The sequence below is a fragment of the Gadus morhua genome, chromosome 5 (assembly GCF_902167405.1).
Source record: "Gadus morhua chromosome 5, gadMor3.0, whole genome shotgun sequence".
Taxonomy (NCBI): Eukaryota; Metazoa; Chordata; class Actinopteri; order Gadiformes; family Gadidae; genus Gadus; species Gadus morhua.
Genome location: NC_044052.1, coordinates 5,583,383 through 5,602,159, shown reverse-complemented (window position 1 = coordinate 5,602,159; position 18,777 = coordinate 5,583,383). Strand labels below are relative to the sequence as shown.

The window sequence follows — 18,777 nt, the reverse complement described above, 5'->3', positions numbered from 1 at the left end:
CCGGAGCCGGTCCGTGGACCGGAGCCGGTCCGTGGACCCGTTATAACCCATGGTTATAACTGTGCCTTGAAATATTTTCAGAAAAGGCTGAAAAAAAAAAAAAAAAATATATATATTATTTTAATTTATTTAACTTAGGCTATACGAGTCATGTAATTTCCTCCAACACATCATCTCCACAACCATTTATTTGTTTCATTAATTGTTTTGAACGTTTAAATAATGGGTATAAAATCCATACAATTAGCTTTTCATCACATGCATCTAAACCACTGTAAATTAAGCACTGTAAACATCTTTTCACTACCTTTTTGTTTATTTGAGTCTCAGCTGACTTTTCTTGTGTTTCTCTAATACAATTTTATCATTTTATATTATTGTATTGTTGAAGGGAGCCTGAAACTCAAGAAATATGCCGATCCTTGGAACCCCTATATATGACTAGACAACATTCAAGTATAAATGTGGGCGTAATTTTTTTGTAAGTAGAAATCCATTGTGTATTGAAAGTAACAAGTAGTTTTGACACACAACACAACGCTTGTTATATCATTTAACTTACTTTATCGAGCCCCGAATCTGACGTCTATAGTCTATGTGCTGAATGACTGTATGATTCAAACGATGCATATGCTTTTATCATATGGTCATCTCAACTCTACAGTGAATTACATGAATAATAATGACCTATCCAATCTCTAGAAAGCTATCAATATGGCAGAGGAAATTTAAAATATATACGCGTCAAAGCATCAAATAGATAGATGGATAGATGGATAGATGGATAGATAGATAGATAGATAGATAGATAGATAGATAGATAGATAGATAGATAGATAGATAGATAGATAGATAGATAGATAGATAGATAGATAGATGGATGGATGGATGGATGGATGGATGGATGGATGGATGGATGGATGGATGGATGGATGGATGGATGGATGGATGGATGGATGGATGGATGGATGGATGGATGGATAGATAGATAGATAGATAGATAGATAGATAGATAGATAGATAGATAGATAGATAGATAGATAGATAGATAGATAGATAGATAGATAGATAGATAGATAGATAGATAGATAGATAGATAGATAGATAGATAGATAGATAGATAGATAGATAGATAGATAACAACTTTATTAATCCTTAATAATAAAGTTTTCCTCTGGTTACAATTCCTTTGTAACCAGAGGATATGATACATACAATAAAAATACAAAGTACGAATGAAAACAAAAATAGACACTCGTAAATTCTAAAGTAAAGACAAACAGAACAAACAGGAAAAACAAAACAAATGGTATATACAATATAAATGATAAATGATAAAGTGGTCCAGTACCAGTACTTATTGTTGTCCACTAGGAACTGCTGTTTCCCCCCTGAACGCATCCCTGTGCCCGCCGTCCAGCCCCTCCAGGGCAGACTGCCGTGCTCAGCCCGCACTCCCATTAACCGCTCGGAAAAATGACAGCACGGAAGTCTGGCTCTCGGCTAGAGACGGAGATAGAAAGATGCCGCTCAGAGTGTCAGTGGGACAAAATACCGGAGCTGGTTCGACAGCTGTCGGCCAAATTAATATCCAACGGTAAGCCATTGAAAAAAATGATATAATGTCGTTTTCTGGTCATACATTCATTCTGCGGCCTTCAAGGTTGTCATCATCCTCGGTCTTTCCTATCCGTGTCATGCGTCTTAGGGGTTCATTTCGCGGGCAATGCCGACCTACGTATAGCTAGCAACACGGTTCATTGTGATGATGGAAACGATTTGACAACAGCCCTTGTCATCCCTAATAGAATGCTTTCTTAATCGCAATCAGACGACCCGTCTAATGGGACACATCTAATTGAAATTAATTCAATGCATGAAAACTTTTGAGGAGCGTTTATCATCTGAAAAGAGCGACAGCTAACTTCCATGCTAGCTGTCAAACCGGTGGCAGGTTGGTGACCCAGGAAGCTAGCTCTTTGGACAAAACGATGGAGTTGTTGTTTGTCTGTGATGTGTCTAAACATGTTTCGATACTAGTGCCAGTCGCAAACGATTTTTGGTTTGCTACACTTTCTGTCTTACTGAGTTAAATTAACTTGAGGATAAAACAGCCTTGATACTTGCACTAGTTAAAAATAATTGGTTGATTGCAAGAAGTTTGTATGGTCAGGCTCTGTAAGCTGACAGTATTTCAATATTTCTGTACTGTCATTTATGTGGGCATTACTAGTGAAATACTTAATTTCATTATTATTATAATATAATGCCCTCAGACTTGTTCATCACGGTTGGTTATTTGGTCCTTTTGGTCCTGCCATCAGCACGCCAAAATAAAATGCATGTTTAGACCTACACTTTATTGAGAGTCAGTAGAGTCACAAATACTTCAATGTAATGAAACAAGTTAGCACTTTTGAAGAGTAAACCATACAGCCCTCACTACATACAAATCTGTCTATACCTGAAGATGTCTCCTGTTATTCAGTCATATAAATACTTCATAGGATTATGCTTGGATCTGTAACATATGCGTCATAGGGTCTCACAGCTCAGCATTAGTAACAGGATTATTGCTTGAGGCTAGGGTGATATGGAAAGAAAAATGTCAGTATAATCCTAGGAAGCCTACACAATATCGATGCAGCACCAACATCAGGTTGGTTGAAAAACCTAAATGTATCATTCTTTATTTTTTCTCAAAAAATAAATAAATATCATAATTAGTCCTACACATCTATATTGCAATTATATATTGAAAATGTTTGTGATTTGAATGAAGAAAAACTGCTGCTTGTGTGTCACAGATGACCTGGGCGAGCTACTTCTGGCAGAATGTAAGCTCCAGACGTACCTGAAGGAGAACCCCATTAAGCAAGGTGCCAGCCCAAGGGGACCCCGTCCCAAGCTGGTGGAGGTCAGGAAACACCTGACAGCGGCCCTGGACAGAGGGAACCTCAAGGTGAGCGTGCAGGTCTGGATAGAAAGCAGGGCTGCTGGCTGCTTGTGTATCCAAGTCTTCGGGTTGTGTTGAATATAAGATCGGCATTATTGCGCTGACATTAGAGGCTGTTAGAGTCCTTTATTTTGGATGTGCCTGTCTCACTTTACCCCAAGGCCTTTCTAAAAACGACATAACACAATTTGATTGTACAGCTGTTTACCACTTTTTTTTGTCCCTGCCTCCTTTTTCTTCTTTCTCTCCTTCTCACCTGCCCCTCACTGTAGTCGGACTACCTGCAAGAGGCCAGCTTGCTGATGGCTAAACTCTGCTATGTGGAGGGAGAGTACAGAGATGCCTTAGGTAACATGGACCTTCCTTGATTGGGCCAACGTCGCCCCTTCCGTCCACACAGAGCTCTGTTAACGTCTGATTTGGTGTGTTGACAGGGCACTATGGCCGGGTTAGTTTGGACGAGCTACAGCTGGCCGGAGCGCCTGTCTACAGGCTGTCCATAATCGCAGAATCCTACGCTACTAAAGGTACAGACCATGTATAAAGCTTGACCCGTGTACAGACTGGAATCCAGTTTGTAGCCTCTCTGAGTATGTGCTAGTCCAAAGGATTCGATTGAAAGAACCTCACCAATCCCAAGGGAACCATTTTGACTGGGAGAAACGCCAGCCTTTGGAACTCTGATGACTCAGTTCTGTCTTGCATAATGTCATTATATTATTTATATAGTTGAATGTTGAAATTCTCCTGACGATGCATATTAATTTGTCCATTTAGTTTTGATCCGTATTTATGTCATTCAATCCCATGCGGTAGACTAAAGTTTGAGCAGCTAATTAGAACTGCTGAGGAAGCAAAATAGATCATCAGATTTTAGATAAATTCCTGAAGTCTGATGACAGATAAGCTCAAATCTGGGTGAACAGGAAGTTTCTTTTCCTTTTGCTTCATATCATTTTCGACCAATCCTGTTGCTTGAGGCGGGGATCGTTAAGCGCATAATTGGCAAGATGAATAAAGTCACTGTAAACCTTTCAAATCAATACTCTATAGACTCCACTAGAAAGACACGTAAACTGTAGAAAGGAAACAGGAAACAAGCTGTATCTCTCTCCATCCCTGCTTTCCTTGTACTTATACTATTCCCATGGATCAGGGTTGTGCCTGGAGAAGGTCCCGACAGCCTCTCCGTCGCTGTCCAATAACAACACGGGGTCGCCGGTGCTGTCCAATAGGAGGGCAAGTGAGCGGGACCAGGAAATCATCACCTGCTACGAGAAGTCAGGAGACATCGCCCTGCTCTATCTGCAGGAGGTCGAGAAGGTGTGTGTGTGTGTGTGTGTGTGTGTGTGTGTGTGTGTGTGTGTGTGTGTGTGTGTGTGTGTGTGTGTGTGTGTGTGTGTGTGTGTGTGTGTGTGTGTGTTGGCCATCATGTTGACACAACTCTACATCAGGCTGGGCCCATGTGGCTCAGGGTTCTGTGAGCAGGATATCGTGTGCATATGTTTGCAGAAGGGATTTTTTGGTTAATATTGTACGTGTCTTCACCTTGTGTCCACAGGCGTTGTCAGCCGGGATGCAGAACCGCAGCCCTAAGCCGGGGCCCGCGGCCCACGACCAGGAGCTGGGCTACTTCCTTGAGACAGGCCTGCAGAGGGCCCACGTCATCCACTTTAAAAACGGGTGAGAGAGAGGAGCGTGAGACGGTGGCTTTGTGTCTGGGTCCCTTGCTTCTAAACGACGCCATGTGGCAGAGGTGACGGAGAGCTTTCACACATGCACGGAAGAAAGGCCCGGTTACTCTTTTCACCATTGGGTATTTGATGAGTTAACCCTTTTCAATTTCTCATTCAATTTCAAAGTATTTAAACTATTTTTTGTAACTAAAGGAGAATGAGTAACACTCTAAAGGAGAATGAGTAACACACTAAAGGAGAATGAGTTACACCCAACTTTTAAGTCATTTTGAAAGCGTTTCTCGTTGGAACAATTTTGGATCTTAAAACATATTCACGCTCTGAATTATAACGATGTGAAGCGGTGAACTAGAAGACGTGCCCGGGCAGCAGCTCTCCTTTCTGTAGCACCATTGTTGGGTCAATTTCTACATCATAGGGAATTACAATGTAGTAGCATAGCCAAATGAGAATGCAATCAAAGGGTTATGAGAATGCTGCTTAAAAGTGTATCTCGCCAGCTCTACAACATTAGAAAGTGGGTAAGTAACTGCATAGCCAATAGAGATCTAGTGGGGTTATTATACAGCAGGTCCAACAGACTTGAAATAGACTCCAGATTTAGTTAGTTCAATCTGTAAATCTATTTATCTGACTTTCCATATGTGTACATAGGTGGAAACTTCCCACCAATAAAAGCTCCACCAAACGATTTCTCGCTGAGATTTAGCCTGTGTATTCAATTGTCTCATTCTGTACAATTGCAGGTGAAACACTGGTAGTGGAAATAATCATTCAAAGAGCAAATTTCTAACGGTCGTTGTTACTGGACAGTCTTTAGTTTGGTTGCCTCCTCCATGTTAACCCGGTGTCTTCTTCCCCTGGGGACTAAACCCACTCCACAAGGTTCCACACGTGTAAAGATCGAAAGTAGGTACCAAAGGGGAATATAGACTCCCAGGCTGGGACAGTAGGTGTAGTGGAGTGGTGCCCCCCCCCCCCTACATCATCATCCTCCCCATCCCTTTTAGTTGCAGGGCCGAATCCTGAGGCAACGCTGGAGCTTAACCTAAGCCAGCTCCAAGCGCAGTAGCTCCTCCTTGCCTTGTCTTTAGACTGTGTGACTGTAGTGCGGTTATTTGGTTGTTTTTGACCTACATGGCATATTTAGTGAAGTCCATGCAGAGTAGCATCCCTTACAAATAGTGATACCGTCCTATGCATGTGAAAACTAAGGCAATGAAAACCTTACATTTGTGTGTATATTTATTTGTCAATTTGTTTGTACTTTTGTTAATTGCAATCTAACTTGTACTTCTTGGGGTATTCATAGAAACTTAACACGGGGGGTCGGCCGATTCAGGGAGATCCTACGGGCCGTGGAGACCCGGACCACCCAGAACCTACGCATGGTGAGGGAGCCTGTGTATTTTTGCCATAGTATGCTATCCTTCATAATGATGTCATGGGTTTGGTGAACTTTGACAAACTTTTAAATATACATGGTGAAATATCGCCCCCTACTGGTCATTTATTTCCCTAATTTGATTGCAAAGTAACCTTTGTAATTCGTTTTAAATGCAGCATTTGGTTGGTTGATCCTAGGTGGGTTTTTTGCCATTTTAAAGTGGTATGATTGAAAAGAAGGAGGTACAATCTTTGCAAGGACAGCAGGAAAGCCAATCTACCGATTATGACGTGTTTCATTATGTAGGAGTATTATCTTTTATGTGGCATTCCTGGATTATAATACACCAAGCCACATGGCATTGCTTGCCTTACCATTTCGGTGGTTGTGGGGCTGTAAAATGTTGTTTTTCATCGGTAAAAGGTTCCCTGATCCGACCTCCTAGTTTCACTGAGAAATAAGTGTGACGTACAAGTCATGTTATTGATGAAGTATTCGGATTGGGCTGAAGAAAAGATTAAAAAATCAGTGATTTTTCTTAATTATTCAAAATGGTTGTGTGTGTTCCTGCTTAAGACCATCGCCAGGCAGCTAGCAGAGATCCTGCTGAGGGGGATGTGTGAACAGAGCTACTGGTCTCCGATGGAAGACCCGCCCACTGTGTCCCCATTGGATGACCCGTCACAACAAGGACACACCCACAGCAACAAGACCTACAGCCTCAGCCGCCGCCCGAGGATCTACTCCGGAGAGAAGTACGGATGGGGAACGTCAATCAAACCACAGCAGTCAAGCTCAAGTTCGATACTCTTACCTTTTTCCTGATCTTTCTCGCCCTCTCTCAGTCTCTTTTGTCCTCAGGAGAACACTGAGGAGGCCTTGCTGCTGCTCCTCATCAGCGAGTCCATGGTAAGACGGAGCAAACCACACCTGCAATCTGCATTTTTCGCTTATCCCGACTTTTCTGGGATGCAATTCTTTTTATAGAGTCACGCTTCTGACGCATCTGTGTGACGTCTCGCCATTGGGATTGACCCTGAATACGTGAGAACCGTGAGACTCAGATCAAAACACAATTTATTCAAAACAAAGTGAAGTCAGCCACAAATGCTGACTGCAGCTTTAAGATAAAAGTCTGAAGACGGGGGAAAACCCACCATCTCCATCTCAACGACTAAAAGGAAATGCCATTATCGAATTCATCATGCATGAAGCACCGGGTATTGGTGCATGACCATAAAAAATAGTGGTTCAGCTGTTGGTCGTTTGTTGTCAGGGACCAAGTTTTATAAAGACCCCTTAAAACGCTCCCACACTCCCCAGGCCAACCGAGACGCCGTGCTGAGCCGGATCCCCGAGCACAACAACGACCGCATCATCAGCCTGCAGTCTGCCTCCGTGGTCTACGACCTGCTCACCATAGCTCTGGGGAGGAGGGGCCAGTACGAGATGCTCTCTGAGGTACGTCCGCACGCACCCACGCACCCACGCACACTATTGTTTTCATGTCAAACATGACATCATTCTCCTTTGTCTCCTTCGGCGTGTCTGCAGTGCCTGGAGCGAGCCATGAAGTTTGCCTTTGAGGAGTTCCACCTGTGGTACCAGCTGGCGCTGTCGCTGATGGCGGCTGGCAAGTCGGCGCGGGCCGTCAAGGTCCTGAAGGAATGCATCCGGCTGAAACCCGAGGACCCCGTCATCCCGCTGCTGGCCGTCAAGCTGTGCATCGGACCCCTCCACTGGGTGAGGGCCGGGCCCCTAACTGCCGCTGGTCAGCGCTGGCATCAGAGCGGCCCTGTCGCGGGGGGATCAGGGCCACAGATTCACAGCTAAAAATAAGACGCGTGAACACTTCCAGCGCGCTCGACGGGTGGCTGAGGACAGATCCCGGTGCTCGGTGTGAACTAAGACGTCCCGTCTCGGGTCACCGTGTTGATACAAGGTGCTACGGCTGTCTAGCGGCAGGAATTTGGCAATGCTACACGTAGCACAGGATTCATGTGTCCACCCATACAATGTACAAGGTCTGAAGAGGAGTACTGAATGAAAATGACGAAAGATGTTTTTATTTATATATATTTATACTAGGGCGATTAGCAGACACTTTTGTCCAATACAACGTGCAACCATTCACACACCGACAGCGTTGACAACCACACATGGTGAGGGTTAGGTGCCTCGTTTAGTGACACCTCGACACTCGACTAGGAGGAGCCGGGGATTCAAACTAACAACCTTCCGGTTACAAGTCAACCCGCTCAACCTCCTGAGCTACTACTCCCCTCAATCAACTTTCTGTTGATTTTTTACAAACGAATGCCCCCTCTTACCTTCTCTCCCCTCACTCATCACTGCCTCTCGTCTCGTCGCGTTCCCCTCTCTTCTGGGTGGAGCTCGTTGCAGCTTGACGAAGGGGAATGCTTCGCCAAGATGGTGGTGGACATGGGGGAGAAGGCTGCAGAGTTCAGGGCCAAGGGCTACCTGGCCGCCGGCCTGGTGTACAGCCTCAAAGCCACCGACGGTGAGGCTGCCTTCAGATCACATCACGGCAAATGTGCTCGGCATGCCCTCACTTTGGAAGCCAGTTCTAATTTTCCTTTTGAATGTTGTCTCTCTCTCTCTCCCTCTCCCTCCCTCCCTCCAGCATCCCTGCGAGGCACGCAGGAGGAATACCAGAGGAAAGCATTGGGAGCGTTCCAGAGGTTTGTACTTTCTTAGTGTCCTCGTGGTTGTTTGTTAATGAACTTGCCAAGTCTAACCGGATCAGCCCTTCTGGAAGACATTTTTTTTATTGCATAATTTCTTGGTAAAGACATTTACAGTATATGTTTACTATTATCTTCCTGACCGACTGTTGACGTGTCTGTCTGTCTGGATTTCCAGAGCACAGAGTCTATCTCCCACTGATCACCTGGCGTCTTTCTACCTGGCGCTGCAGTTGGCTGTCTCCAGACAGGTAATGGCCTCTAATCTTTAAGGAATATACAAGAGGAAAAACGGCTTTCATTCAACTGTGCAGCGGAGAGGGTGAACTTCCCCTCCAAGAACGTGTGTGTGTGTGTGTGTGTGTGTGTGTGTGTGTGTGTGTGTGTGTGTGGAACCCTTAAGGGAATGCCCTCTAAAAGTGTGTGTGTGTGTGTGCGTCCCTGAAGGCAATGCCCCTCTAATGGCATGTTTCCACCGTAGGGTGTGTGTCGGTTCACTTCGCAAAGGTGTGGCACGGGTCGTGTTTCCAACGCCAAAAGTGGGCGTGATCCGGACTGAGCCGTATTGAGCCGTACTCGCCACCGCAGTACTCCTCCGTTGGGGTACTGAGACGCCTGATAGGGTGCTGGGACGTTCGAGCTACACACGCCGTCCGTTGATTGGTCCGAAGCGTACCCGCCGTTGGAAAAGCGCTATAAGAGTGCTATGTGTGTATCCCTGAAGGCCCCTCTAAGAGTGTGTGTATCTCTGAAGGGAATGCCCCTCTAAGAGCATGTGTGTGTGTAGATCCCTGAGGCTCTGGGCTACGTGAGGCAGGCCCTGCAGCTGCAGGGGGACGACGTCCACTCCCTCCACCTGCTGGCTCTGCTGCTGTCCGCCCAGAAGCACTACCACGACGCCCTGAACATCATCGAGATGGCCCTCTCCGAGTACCCAGAGAACTTCAAGTGAGGCCCGCGCGCACGCGCACGCGCACACGCACACGCACACAGACATACAGACATAGATTACAATTATGCTTTGTCATGCATCAATATAATTCTAAAGGCTACTTGAAACATTCTGTCATTGGTTGTTATTGTCAGCAAATATTCTTCCCCGATAATAGCCACTAGGGTTTTCGCGGTGTGGACATTTTCACACCGAGTAATACACTCGTGTCAACACCGGTATTACCGAGTATAAACGGTATAAACTTTGAAACTAGGTCAACCGCCATCTTCTCCTTCGACTCTCCTCTCACACTCGGTGACAGCGTCTGGCAGCGCGCCAATTCTCGGTGACAGCGTCTTATAACGTTCTATACATAATGCTATAATATAATTTTATAGATAATATCAAGGCCAAAAGCTCTACGCGCCTCCGGATGGCCGTAGCACGGGGAGCTTTTTTTGGGGTTTGTTTACCGGCGTTGCTATGGTTATAGGTCTTGTGTGTTTCAGCGGTTTGTTAGGTAGCCTATCTATTATTATATCTATCTATTGTTAATAGATTTTATTTTCTTAATTATAATTATATTAATCATTTTAACAGCTTTTAAAAAAAATATTACTGAAAAAAAAAAAAAAATAACTCGGTGTTGCCAGTGTGCAACGTAATCGATGTGCAACACCGAGTAATAGGTGTTGGCCTCAGCGGTAACACCGGTAATACCGTATACCGCGGCAACCCTAATAGCCACAAAACATGATGGTTGGATATTGTGTGTGTGTGTGTGTGTGTGTGTGTGTGTGTGTGTGTGTGTGTGTGTGTGTGTGTGTGTGTGTGTGTGTGTGTGTGTGTGTGTGTGTGTGTGTGTGTGTGTCAGCCTGCTGTACACCAAGGTGAAGCTGGAGACCCTGTGTAGAGGACCGGAGGAGGCGCTCCTCTCTTGTAAACACATGCTGGAGATCTGGAAGAGCTTTTACAACCTCACCAACCCCAGGTACAACCAACACACACACACCCCCACACGCCCTGCACACACTCACACTCACTGGACGTCCCAGAAACGAGTCACTTGGTCTAACCTCTACATCCTCATATGTTGCAAACTTACTTCATGTACATTTTAAAGGTCTCCTTTTCTACCACCAGGCTTCACTGTAATTACACTGCCATTACAAGCTGATTGGATAGGTTAGCCTACCGTTTGCTACAGTTGATTGGCTAGGCTGGTAGACTGATCCATTCAGCATACATCCAGGTGTGATCTCCCCAAGTCACAGGGCTGGGCAAAATAGGTGGTGGAACATGGGCCCTGTAATCATTGTTGTTGTTTTTTAATGTCCGCCTGCTTGTGGCTTGTGTGCATCACTCCCCGTGCTTGTTGGTTGTCATAGTGACTCGGGGCGTGGCAGCAGTCTGTTGGACAGAGCCATAGCAGACCGACGACAGCTCAACGCCATGACTCTGCCTGACTTCAGCGACCCAGACACTGGTACACACACACACACACACACACACACACACACACACACACACACACACACACACACACACACACACACACACACACACACACACACACCCTGTGGTCCTGACACCTCGTCCTCAGGCTCCCGTTCCATCGCAGCGTTCTCCGTCCTATTTGACATTGGTTATTCCTTGTTCCTCGCTGAGCCTCATCATTGAGGACGTCTGTAGAAATGTGTCGATGACGTGTGGCGTGTTCCAGCCCTCTGAGCCCCGCCCACGTCGGGTCGTAGGAGGATGGTACTGCGTCCTTGTCCCCCTCCTCCTCTTGTCATTCATCCTCTCTGTGATGTGTATTTCTGTGTGTGTATTTCCTGGAGGCCTCAGGTTCCTCGTCCTCTCAGTCCAGCTCTGAGCCCGTGTCCCCCTCCCCCTCCCCCTCCTCCCCCTTCTCCTCCCCCTTCTCCTCTCCTATCTACTCCCCCTTCTCCTCCCCCTTCTCCTCTCCTCTCTACTCCCCCGCCTCCCCCACGTCTCCCGCCTTCTTCGCCAACCTCCCGCCTCCCCTCCCGGCCACCAGGCAGCCGTCCATCCCGCCCCCCCCTCCTCCCCTTCCCCCCTGTCGCTTCGGCCCCCCGCCCTCCTCCAAGGTCCGAGGTCCCGCCTTTTGCGACCACGCCCGGCCAAAGCCCTCCACCAATAGTAATCCACCTCCCACCTTAGGCTGCCATGCTGTAGTAGCATGGTGTGGAGTGTACTGTGTGTGTGTGTGTGTGTGTGTGTGTGCGTGTGTGTGTGTGTGTGTGCGTGTGCGTGTGCCATAACTTTCAAGTTTTAATCATTTGAGTTAATGATGCTTTAAAGGTGCTGTGGGTAAGATTTGAGAACTGTAAAGAGAGAGTGCAGGACAGATTTAAAAAGTCAGTTCCTCTGTTTCTCAGAAGGTTCACATCCACTCATAGGCAAGACGGATTCCCCGAACCAATCAGGGAAGAGATGACGTGATTGATCAGAAATGTGCCAGGATCGATCTAAACTCAAAGTGATCGAATACAGAGGCAGTTGCACAACCAGCACAGATATTCTCAGAGCATTTCCCTCATTAATAGCTGACAGATGGCTATGGCATTCCTAACAAGTGACACTCTGCCTGATCAGGTCTTAAATCTTACCTACTGCACCTTTTTAATTTACCTTATGGTTCAATGTATACAATGATTTTTTTCAGAAGCAATCATTATTATATGGGTGGAGATTGTGAGTGGGTTTGTGTGTGCACTCTCACACAGTCACGCACTTACTCGCTCACGTACGCTCAATCTGGCTGATTGAGGGTGTGCAGCTGATGAAATATTAACCACATTAATCAAGAGTCTTTATGCTTGGCGCTCAGTAGCACGGCATGGTCGAGGACAGATGGGCTCTGGTGCATATGCAATGGAGACATGCAGAAATGCTCAGGTCATCAGTTTAGCCTCGCACACTGCAGACCCCCCAACTCCCCCCCCCCCCCCCCAATACTGCAGACCACCCCTGAGTAACACACCCTAACAGGGTATTACATCATCTTCCTGTATTTGTATGTATTTCTTTATTCAGAGGTTGAATGGAGTTGCCAGCGGTGGCGCTCACACAAACACATGAAATATAATCACTCATACGAACAAACGCACAACATTGGGAGTAGCCAGTGTCCCAGGGGCTGGGAGTTAACCCTCTGACGTGTTTGCTTCTGGTGCTTTTATTCCACTGTCTTCTTTTTCTTTGTCTTGTCATTCATTAACGATCATGCTTTTGATTTTGTTTTGGGTTTTGTTTGTTTTTCAATCAATTTTCTTTCCGAAGGCGGCTTTCAGGACAGTAGTGCTCTGGGCTTTCCCTCCATGTTTTATGTTTGTAAGTAGTCCTCTAACATCTCTCTTATCTATTCATCTGTCTGTCCATGATTTAAGTTTGTAAGGAGTCCCCTTAAACATCTCCCTATCTATCCATGTTTTAAGTTAGTAAAGAGTCACCTAACAACTCCCTATCTATCCATGTTTTAAGTTGGTAAGTAATCCTATAACATCTCCCTATCTATCCATGATTAATGTTAGTAAGCTGTCCCCTAACATCTCCCTGTTTATTCATCTGTCTGTGCTGCCGTCCATCTGGCTCTCAAGGCACCGATATGCTGAAAATAAAACAGACAAATGGTGTGTTCACACACACACGCACACACACGCCAACGGCCACTTCAGGGACAGGAACGCGCCGACAGTCGTTGCCTAGGGTTGCTATCTTCGCAGGGTGCACAGTCAAAATATTCAAACTTTTATGACATGCCTTCTGAAATACAGCGCCTGCAGTCGATGAACAATACCAGGTGAATTATTATGTCAGATGTCAGTACCTTTTAAATATTGGGTATCTGTAAAATATTTAAGGATTAAGGATTCTGCACGTTGAAGAAGGGACAATAACAACCGATGACTGTATTGTCCCCCGCCAAAACCTGCTTATTGGAAATTCGTGTTTTGAGTTTATCGGGGCCTTTAGTCCATCTTGCCTTTGTGTCTGCAAACCTGCGTGTGTGTGTGTGTGTGTGTGCGTGCGTGTGTGTGTGTGTGGCTAAGTGCTGTGAGTCAAACATTTGAAGCAATATAGACTCTAACCTGATCCTATTCCATTTTATGCAACTTCATGTCAATAAATACCATTACAAGAAGACAAACATATATTTGTTTAGCTGCCAAGCCTTATAAGAACTACCCACACCTAAATTCAAAGACATACAATTATTATCTATATGAATATCATTGGCATCACTGCAGGAAAGCAGTCTTCTTAATATTCAATGTGATATCAAATTGTCAAGCGAAGTGACACAATTCCTTTCTGTGGCTACATGACATGGCTTCAGTTAAAACCCGCCCAATGCCGGTACCACCTCCAAGACGCCCATCCCTCAGGTGTGAGCCAACGTAGCCTAGCTGACTCTTTAAGATACCTTGCAGGGAGTTTAGCTTGCAGAGTGACCAGCTGAGCACTGGCTTCTGTGCCCTGGCTTACACAGCTTTGTCTCGTGAGTCATAAGCCGGCTACGCTACTTCACCTGTTTCGCAAGCTGCGCAGCTTTTCATTCTTTACGTGCTAATCCCACAGAAGAGAACGTGTGTTTGTGTGTGTGTGTGTGTGTGTGTGTGTGTAGCTGATAGTGTGTGTGTGTGTGTGTGTGTGTGTGTGTATGTGTGTGTGAGTGACACAATCCTCCCATTCTTCTTCCTCTCAGACCCAGGCACACACACGTTCTGCTTTACCGTTCAAACCTCGAGCAGATCCCAATGGAGTAATGGTTGCTCTCAACGCAAACCCAGAGGGCAGATCCTCCATCATGACTTCAGTGGTCCGACCCATTGCACAGTGTTTCCGCACGTCGTGTGGTTTCCTCTTGTCTAACACTGCGTTCTCCTCTGGTGTGAAATAACCTTTGTTTTGTCCGTGTGTGCGTGTGTTTTTGTTTGTATCGTCGTTGACCACTGCTCCCCACCAGCTTAATACATTGAGGTTTGTGTCCCCAGGTTCGGTCCACGCTACGTCCATCGCGGCGAGCCGCGTGGAGCAGGCCCTCTCCGAGGTGGCCTCGTCCCTGCAGAGCAGCGCCCCCAAACAGGGACCCCTGCACCCCTGGATGACCCTGGCCCAGATCTGGCTGCATGCAGGTGCCCGGCCCGCGCGCCTTTACTGTGGAACTCAACCACTGCATAGTTGACCCAACGCGACCAACCCAAAAGTGAAGGTCGACGAGTACTTTGGTCGTCACTTTGGAGAAGGGTTTCTGATGAATGAATAGCAGTAGGTGTGGTTGTTTAGATTACTTTACTAGAAGACAATTTGAGCCAATAGCCGGACTTTCAATACCCTGTGGTTAGCGCACACGCAAAGATAATACTGATGAATGAATACAATTCTTCGGTTTCTCTTTGTGTGTTCTGGTTTGGTTTTTAGAGTTTGGTTCTCGGTTCAATAGTTTGGTATCGGGTTGGGGTTTTCTTATGATTCTAGAGTTTGGTATAGAGTTAGGCTAAGGGTTTCATATGGGTGGGGTTTTAGGGCTTGAGTTTCAGGTGTAGTTGAGTACGGTATGAGGGTTTCCTTTGGGTTTGGGTTTACTTTACCGGGAGCCAATTTGAGGCCACAGCAGAACCTTCAATGACCTGCGCTTAGCGCGCACACAGACTGATAAGGGATGTCATTTCAGTTGTGTTGCTGTGGGTTTTGTATTTTACCCATTTACCCGTTTTTTGAATAAGAAAAAGAGGAAAATAATAAAAGCCAGGCATAGCCTGCGGGTCTTCTGGGTCTGCTGTCAAGCAAGGGAGCTGAAAGTGGCCCATTACCTCACCACCACGAAGCCATCCTCATCTTGGCCTTTATTTGAACCCCACCCTTCTCTCTCTCTCTCTCCCTCTCCCTCTCCCTCTCCTCTCTCTCTCTCTCTCTCCTCTCCCTCTCCCTCTCCCTCCCCTAGCCGAGGTGTACGTGGGGATGGGTAAGCCGGCCGAGGCCACGGCGTGCACCCAGGAGGCGGCCAACCTCTTCCCCACCTCCCACAACGTGCTGTACATGAGGGGCCAGGTGGCCGAGCTGCGCGGCAACGTGGACGAGGCCAAGCGCTGGTACGAGGAGGCGCTGTCCATCAGCCCCACGCACGTCAAGACCATGCAGCGGCTGGTGAGGCACGCACACACACAGACACACATACTGTACGCACACACGCGCATATGCACACACGCGCGCATACGCACATGCGCATACGCACATACACGCATACGTACGCGTGCATGTTTTTCCGTCTGTGGGCCAAAACCAAAGGACTTTAATTGCAGAGCCATTGTGTGTGTGTGTCTGCTTCTCAACCTCCTTTGGTTTGGACCTATGTCTCTCAGTGGGTTTCTCTCAGCTTCTTCTTAGCCTCCTGCCGTCCCTTCGTTTTCATTTATTTTGCAGAAAGAAATGTTTAAAACATGTAAATCTCACTGTGTGCGTCTCTGTCTGTCTCCGTTTGTGTGTCCAGGGTCTGATCTTACAGCAGCTCCAGCGCTACAGTCTGTCAGAGAAGGTGCTGCGAGACGCCGTGCAGGTCAACAGGTGTGTGTGTGTGTGTGTGTGTGTGTGTGTGTGTGTGTGTGTGTGTGTGTGTGTGTGTGTGTGTGTGTGTGTGTGTGTGTGTTGGTTCCCCGGTAATGCACACTATTGTGCGCTGGTGCCTTGGATTAACATTTTGAAGCCGTTGTTTATTTGAAGTATACCACACCGTCCGCTAATGTTTTGAAAAGATTCCAAATATAGAGTTACCGGGCAGGCGCACATCCTTTTATGGCCTAATTATTGTTTTCACATCACTGACCCTGCGTCTGTATTCACCACAGGCTTTTTCAAACCCAGCCAGTTTCAGCTGAAGTGTGTTGGCCTTCCCACGGATACTTGCTAATGCAAAATCCTTTTCGCCTTTTTGTTGAGTTGGAATAAATAAATGTACATTTAGGGCAGACGCGTTTATCCAAAGCGACTTACAATAATTACATTTGTCAGAAGAAAGAGAAACAAAAAATATATATAGCTGTTAGTACGAGAAGGATGTTCACAGAACCAAGCGCTACCAGTCGATAGGGTTGTTGGTGCTAGTTGACCCGTCTACAACAAGCTATGATAGCTAGGATGAGACAAAGAGCTAAACCCCATCACATAGTACGATCAATCCGCCCCAACACTGCAGACAGGTTGATTGATTCCTGTGGTTGACTCTCCCCCCCCCCCCCCCCTCCGTAGCACGGCCCACGACGTGTGGAACAGCCTGGGGGAGGTGCTGCAGGCGCAGGGCAACGCCGCCGCCGCCACAGAGTGCTTCCTGGCCGCCCTGGAGCTGGAGGCCAGCAGCCCCGTGCTGCCCTTCACCATCATCCCCCGGGCGCTATGAGACACACACACACACACACACACACACACACACACACACACACACACACACACACACACACACACACACACACACACACACACACACACACACACACACACACACACACACACACACACACACACACACACACACAATCACACAAAGCTGCAGTGTCACACCCATGAGCTCAAACTGTGCGAGACGATTTCACCTACAGCAAACTTACACACACACACACACTCACACACACACACACACACACATACAAATGCATTCTTGACTGCCAGGCCATCTTTAGAAACACAGAAATACGAAGCTGAAACACAACGGCATTCAGGATGTGTTCTTAACCCGGCTGTGTCACCCTTCCCCACCCTGCGCCCCCCCCCCCCCCCCCCCCCCCCCCCCCCCCCCCGAGACTGTAAAGCATCTATGTGCCAGTGGGGTTGCCATGTCAATACGGTCGCCCAATCCCATTCTCCAATTGGTGGCGTTTGTGTTGATGCACTCACCCTAATGAATCATCAACCATTTTGCATGCTAGTAATTGTGTGTGTGTGTGTGTGTGTGTGTGTGTTCATCTTTGTTTGTGCATTTACATCCGTGTGTGTGTACAGGATGCGTGTTGACATTTTGCCTGTGTATATTTGTATGTCCAATACCGTTGATAAGTTGTTAATGTCGTTGTTAAGTTAAGTACTGCTATCCTGCTACCTAGTCTTGTGTTTTCAATGTTTTAGAATATGCATAGAAGAACCTATGCCATTAACACATGTTTCACCCTCTCGCACACGTGTGACTCACACATACATGTGAGTTTCATGCACACACAGAAACATGGTGCATCGCGTAATGACCTTTTGTGTCACTGTAGCCGAGCCAGTTCTATGAGTCAACCTGTAGTGTTCCCCATTGACCACAGGGGGACATGAGATATGTGCACATTTGTGTGAATGCCAAAAAAAGACCTGCTGAGTCTACCAAGGCTACCTGCTAATTATTACCTGTATCTCCTACAGATAATCTAGAGCTATTAACGCTAGTACTTTATTTTCCATCAAGATGTATAAATTATCAATTAAATCAGGACTTGTGTTTCCTGTTGTGTGTATAAATGCCACCTATAGTGACTGTCTGCTTCAGTTCTCTGTAACTTCCAGCCAAATAAATATTTTCTTTTTCTATTTAGTTTTGATGTCTCAATTGTCTGTCTCAATTATTTAAAGTTTTATAATTGTTGTTGTACATTTTATTGTTCTGTGTAATATAATGATTATTCCTCCATTTTAAAGTCAATATATTATTTTGGAGAATTATGTTACTCAGACTTTTCCCTTTGGGGGGTGGGGGGGCTGAAATAGGAGATGCAGAAGATTATTGGGACTGCCTGTGATAAAGTGTTACATTTTGAAAGGACATTTGTTTGTATTTATTTATTTTTTTTCCCCATTCTCAAACGGTTGCTGTTAGTGGCGCTGTGTGCGCTGGATCCGTCGTTCTGTGGTGTGTCTGGGGTGCAGGTGATGAGTGGGCCTGGAGCCTCATGTCATCAGAGGATTAACTCAACCGGACACACAGGTTGACGCCCATTGTGCCTCAGCGTCAGGACTCCCTGTGTGCCCCTCTCAGCTCTTTGTCCCTTCTCACACACACACACACACAGGGGTCCAGACTGGTGGTATCAGTAACCAGTCAG

The 18,777-nt window shown here is 46.4% G+C and overlaps 1 protein-coding gene across 3 annotated transcripts; it reads left to right on the top strand.

Moving 5' to 3' along the window:
- The first annotated feature begins 1,412 nt into the window (after nt 1-1,412).
- ttc7b (tetratricopeptide repeat domain 7B) lies at nt 1,413-18,269 on the top strand. 3 transcript variants are annotated; one of them, XM_030356990.1, is made up of 22 exons: nt 1,413-1,597; nt 2,808-2,962; nt 3,229-3,304; nt 3,391-3,483; nt 4,113-4,279; nt 4,518-4,639; nt 5,966-6,044; nt 6,617-6,795; nt 6,886-6,949; nt 7,364-7,501; nt 7,595-7,783; nt 8,444-8,561; nt 8,685-8,742; nt 8,924-8,996; nt 9,533-9,693; nt 10,554-10,670; nt 11,068-11,165; nt 12,986-13,036; nt 14,701-14,841; nt 15,651-15,853; nt 16,197-16,270; nt 16,952-18,269. In XM_030356990.1, the coding sequence occupies exons 1-22, from the start codon at nt 1,477-1,479 to the stop codon at nt 17,097-17,099; spliced, it is 2,625 nt and encodes an 874-aa protein (XP_030212850.1). In that variant the 5' UTR covers nt 1,413-1,476; the 3' UTR covers nt 17,100-18,269. The 3 variants fall into 3 exon arrangements, with proteins under 3 accessions (XP_030212850.1, XP_030212852.1, XP_030212853.1); XM_030356992.1 differs by lacking the exon at nt 12,986-13,036; XM_030356993.1 differs by lacking the exons at nt 1,413-1,597; nt 2,808-2,962; nt 3,229-3,304; ... (1 more) ...; nt 4,113-4,279; nt 4,518-4,639 and adding an exon at nt 4,704-5,562.
- Nucleotides 18,270-18,777: the final 508 nt, after the last annotated feature.

Excerpts from the sequence above, each read along its gene's own strand:
- ttc7b (XM_030356990.1), top strand. The coding sequence starts at position 1,477 with ATGACAGCACGGAAGTCTGGCTCTCGGCTAGAGACGGAGATAGAAAGA. Across the intron at positions 6,045-6,616 it reads CCACCCAGAACCTACGCATG|ACCATCGCCAGGCAGCTAGC; the intron begins GTGAGGGAGCCT and ends TTCCTGCTTAAG. Across the intron at positions 8,997-9,532 it reads AGTTGGCTGTCTCCAGACAG|ATCCCTGAGGCTCTGGGCTA; the intron begins GTAATGGCCTCT and ends GTGTGTGTGTAG.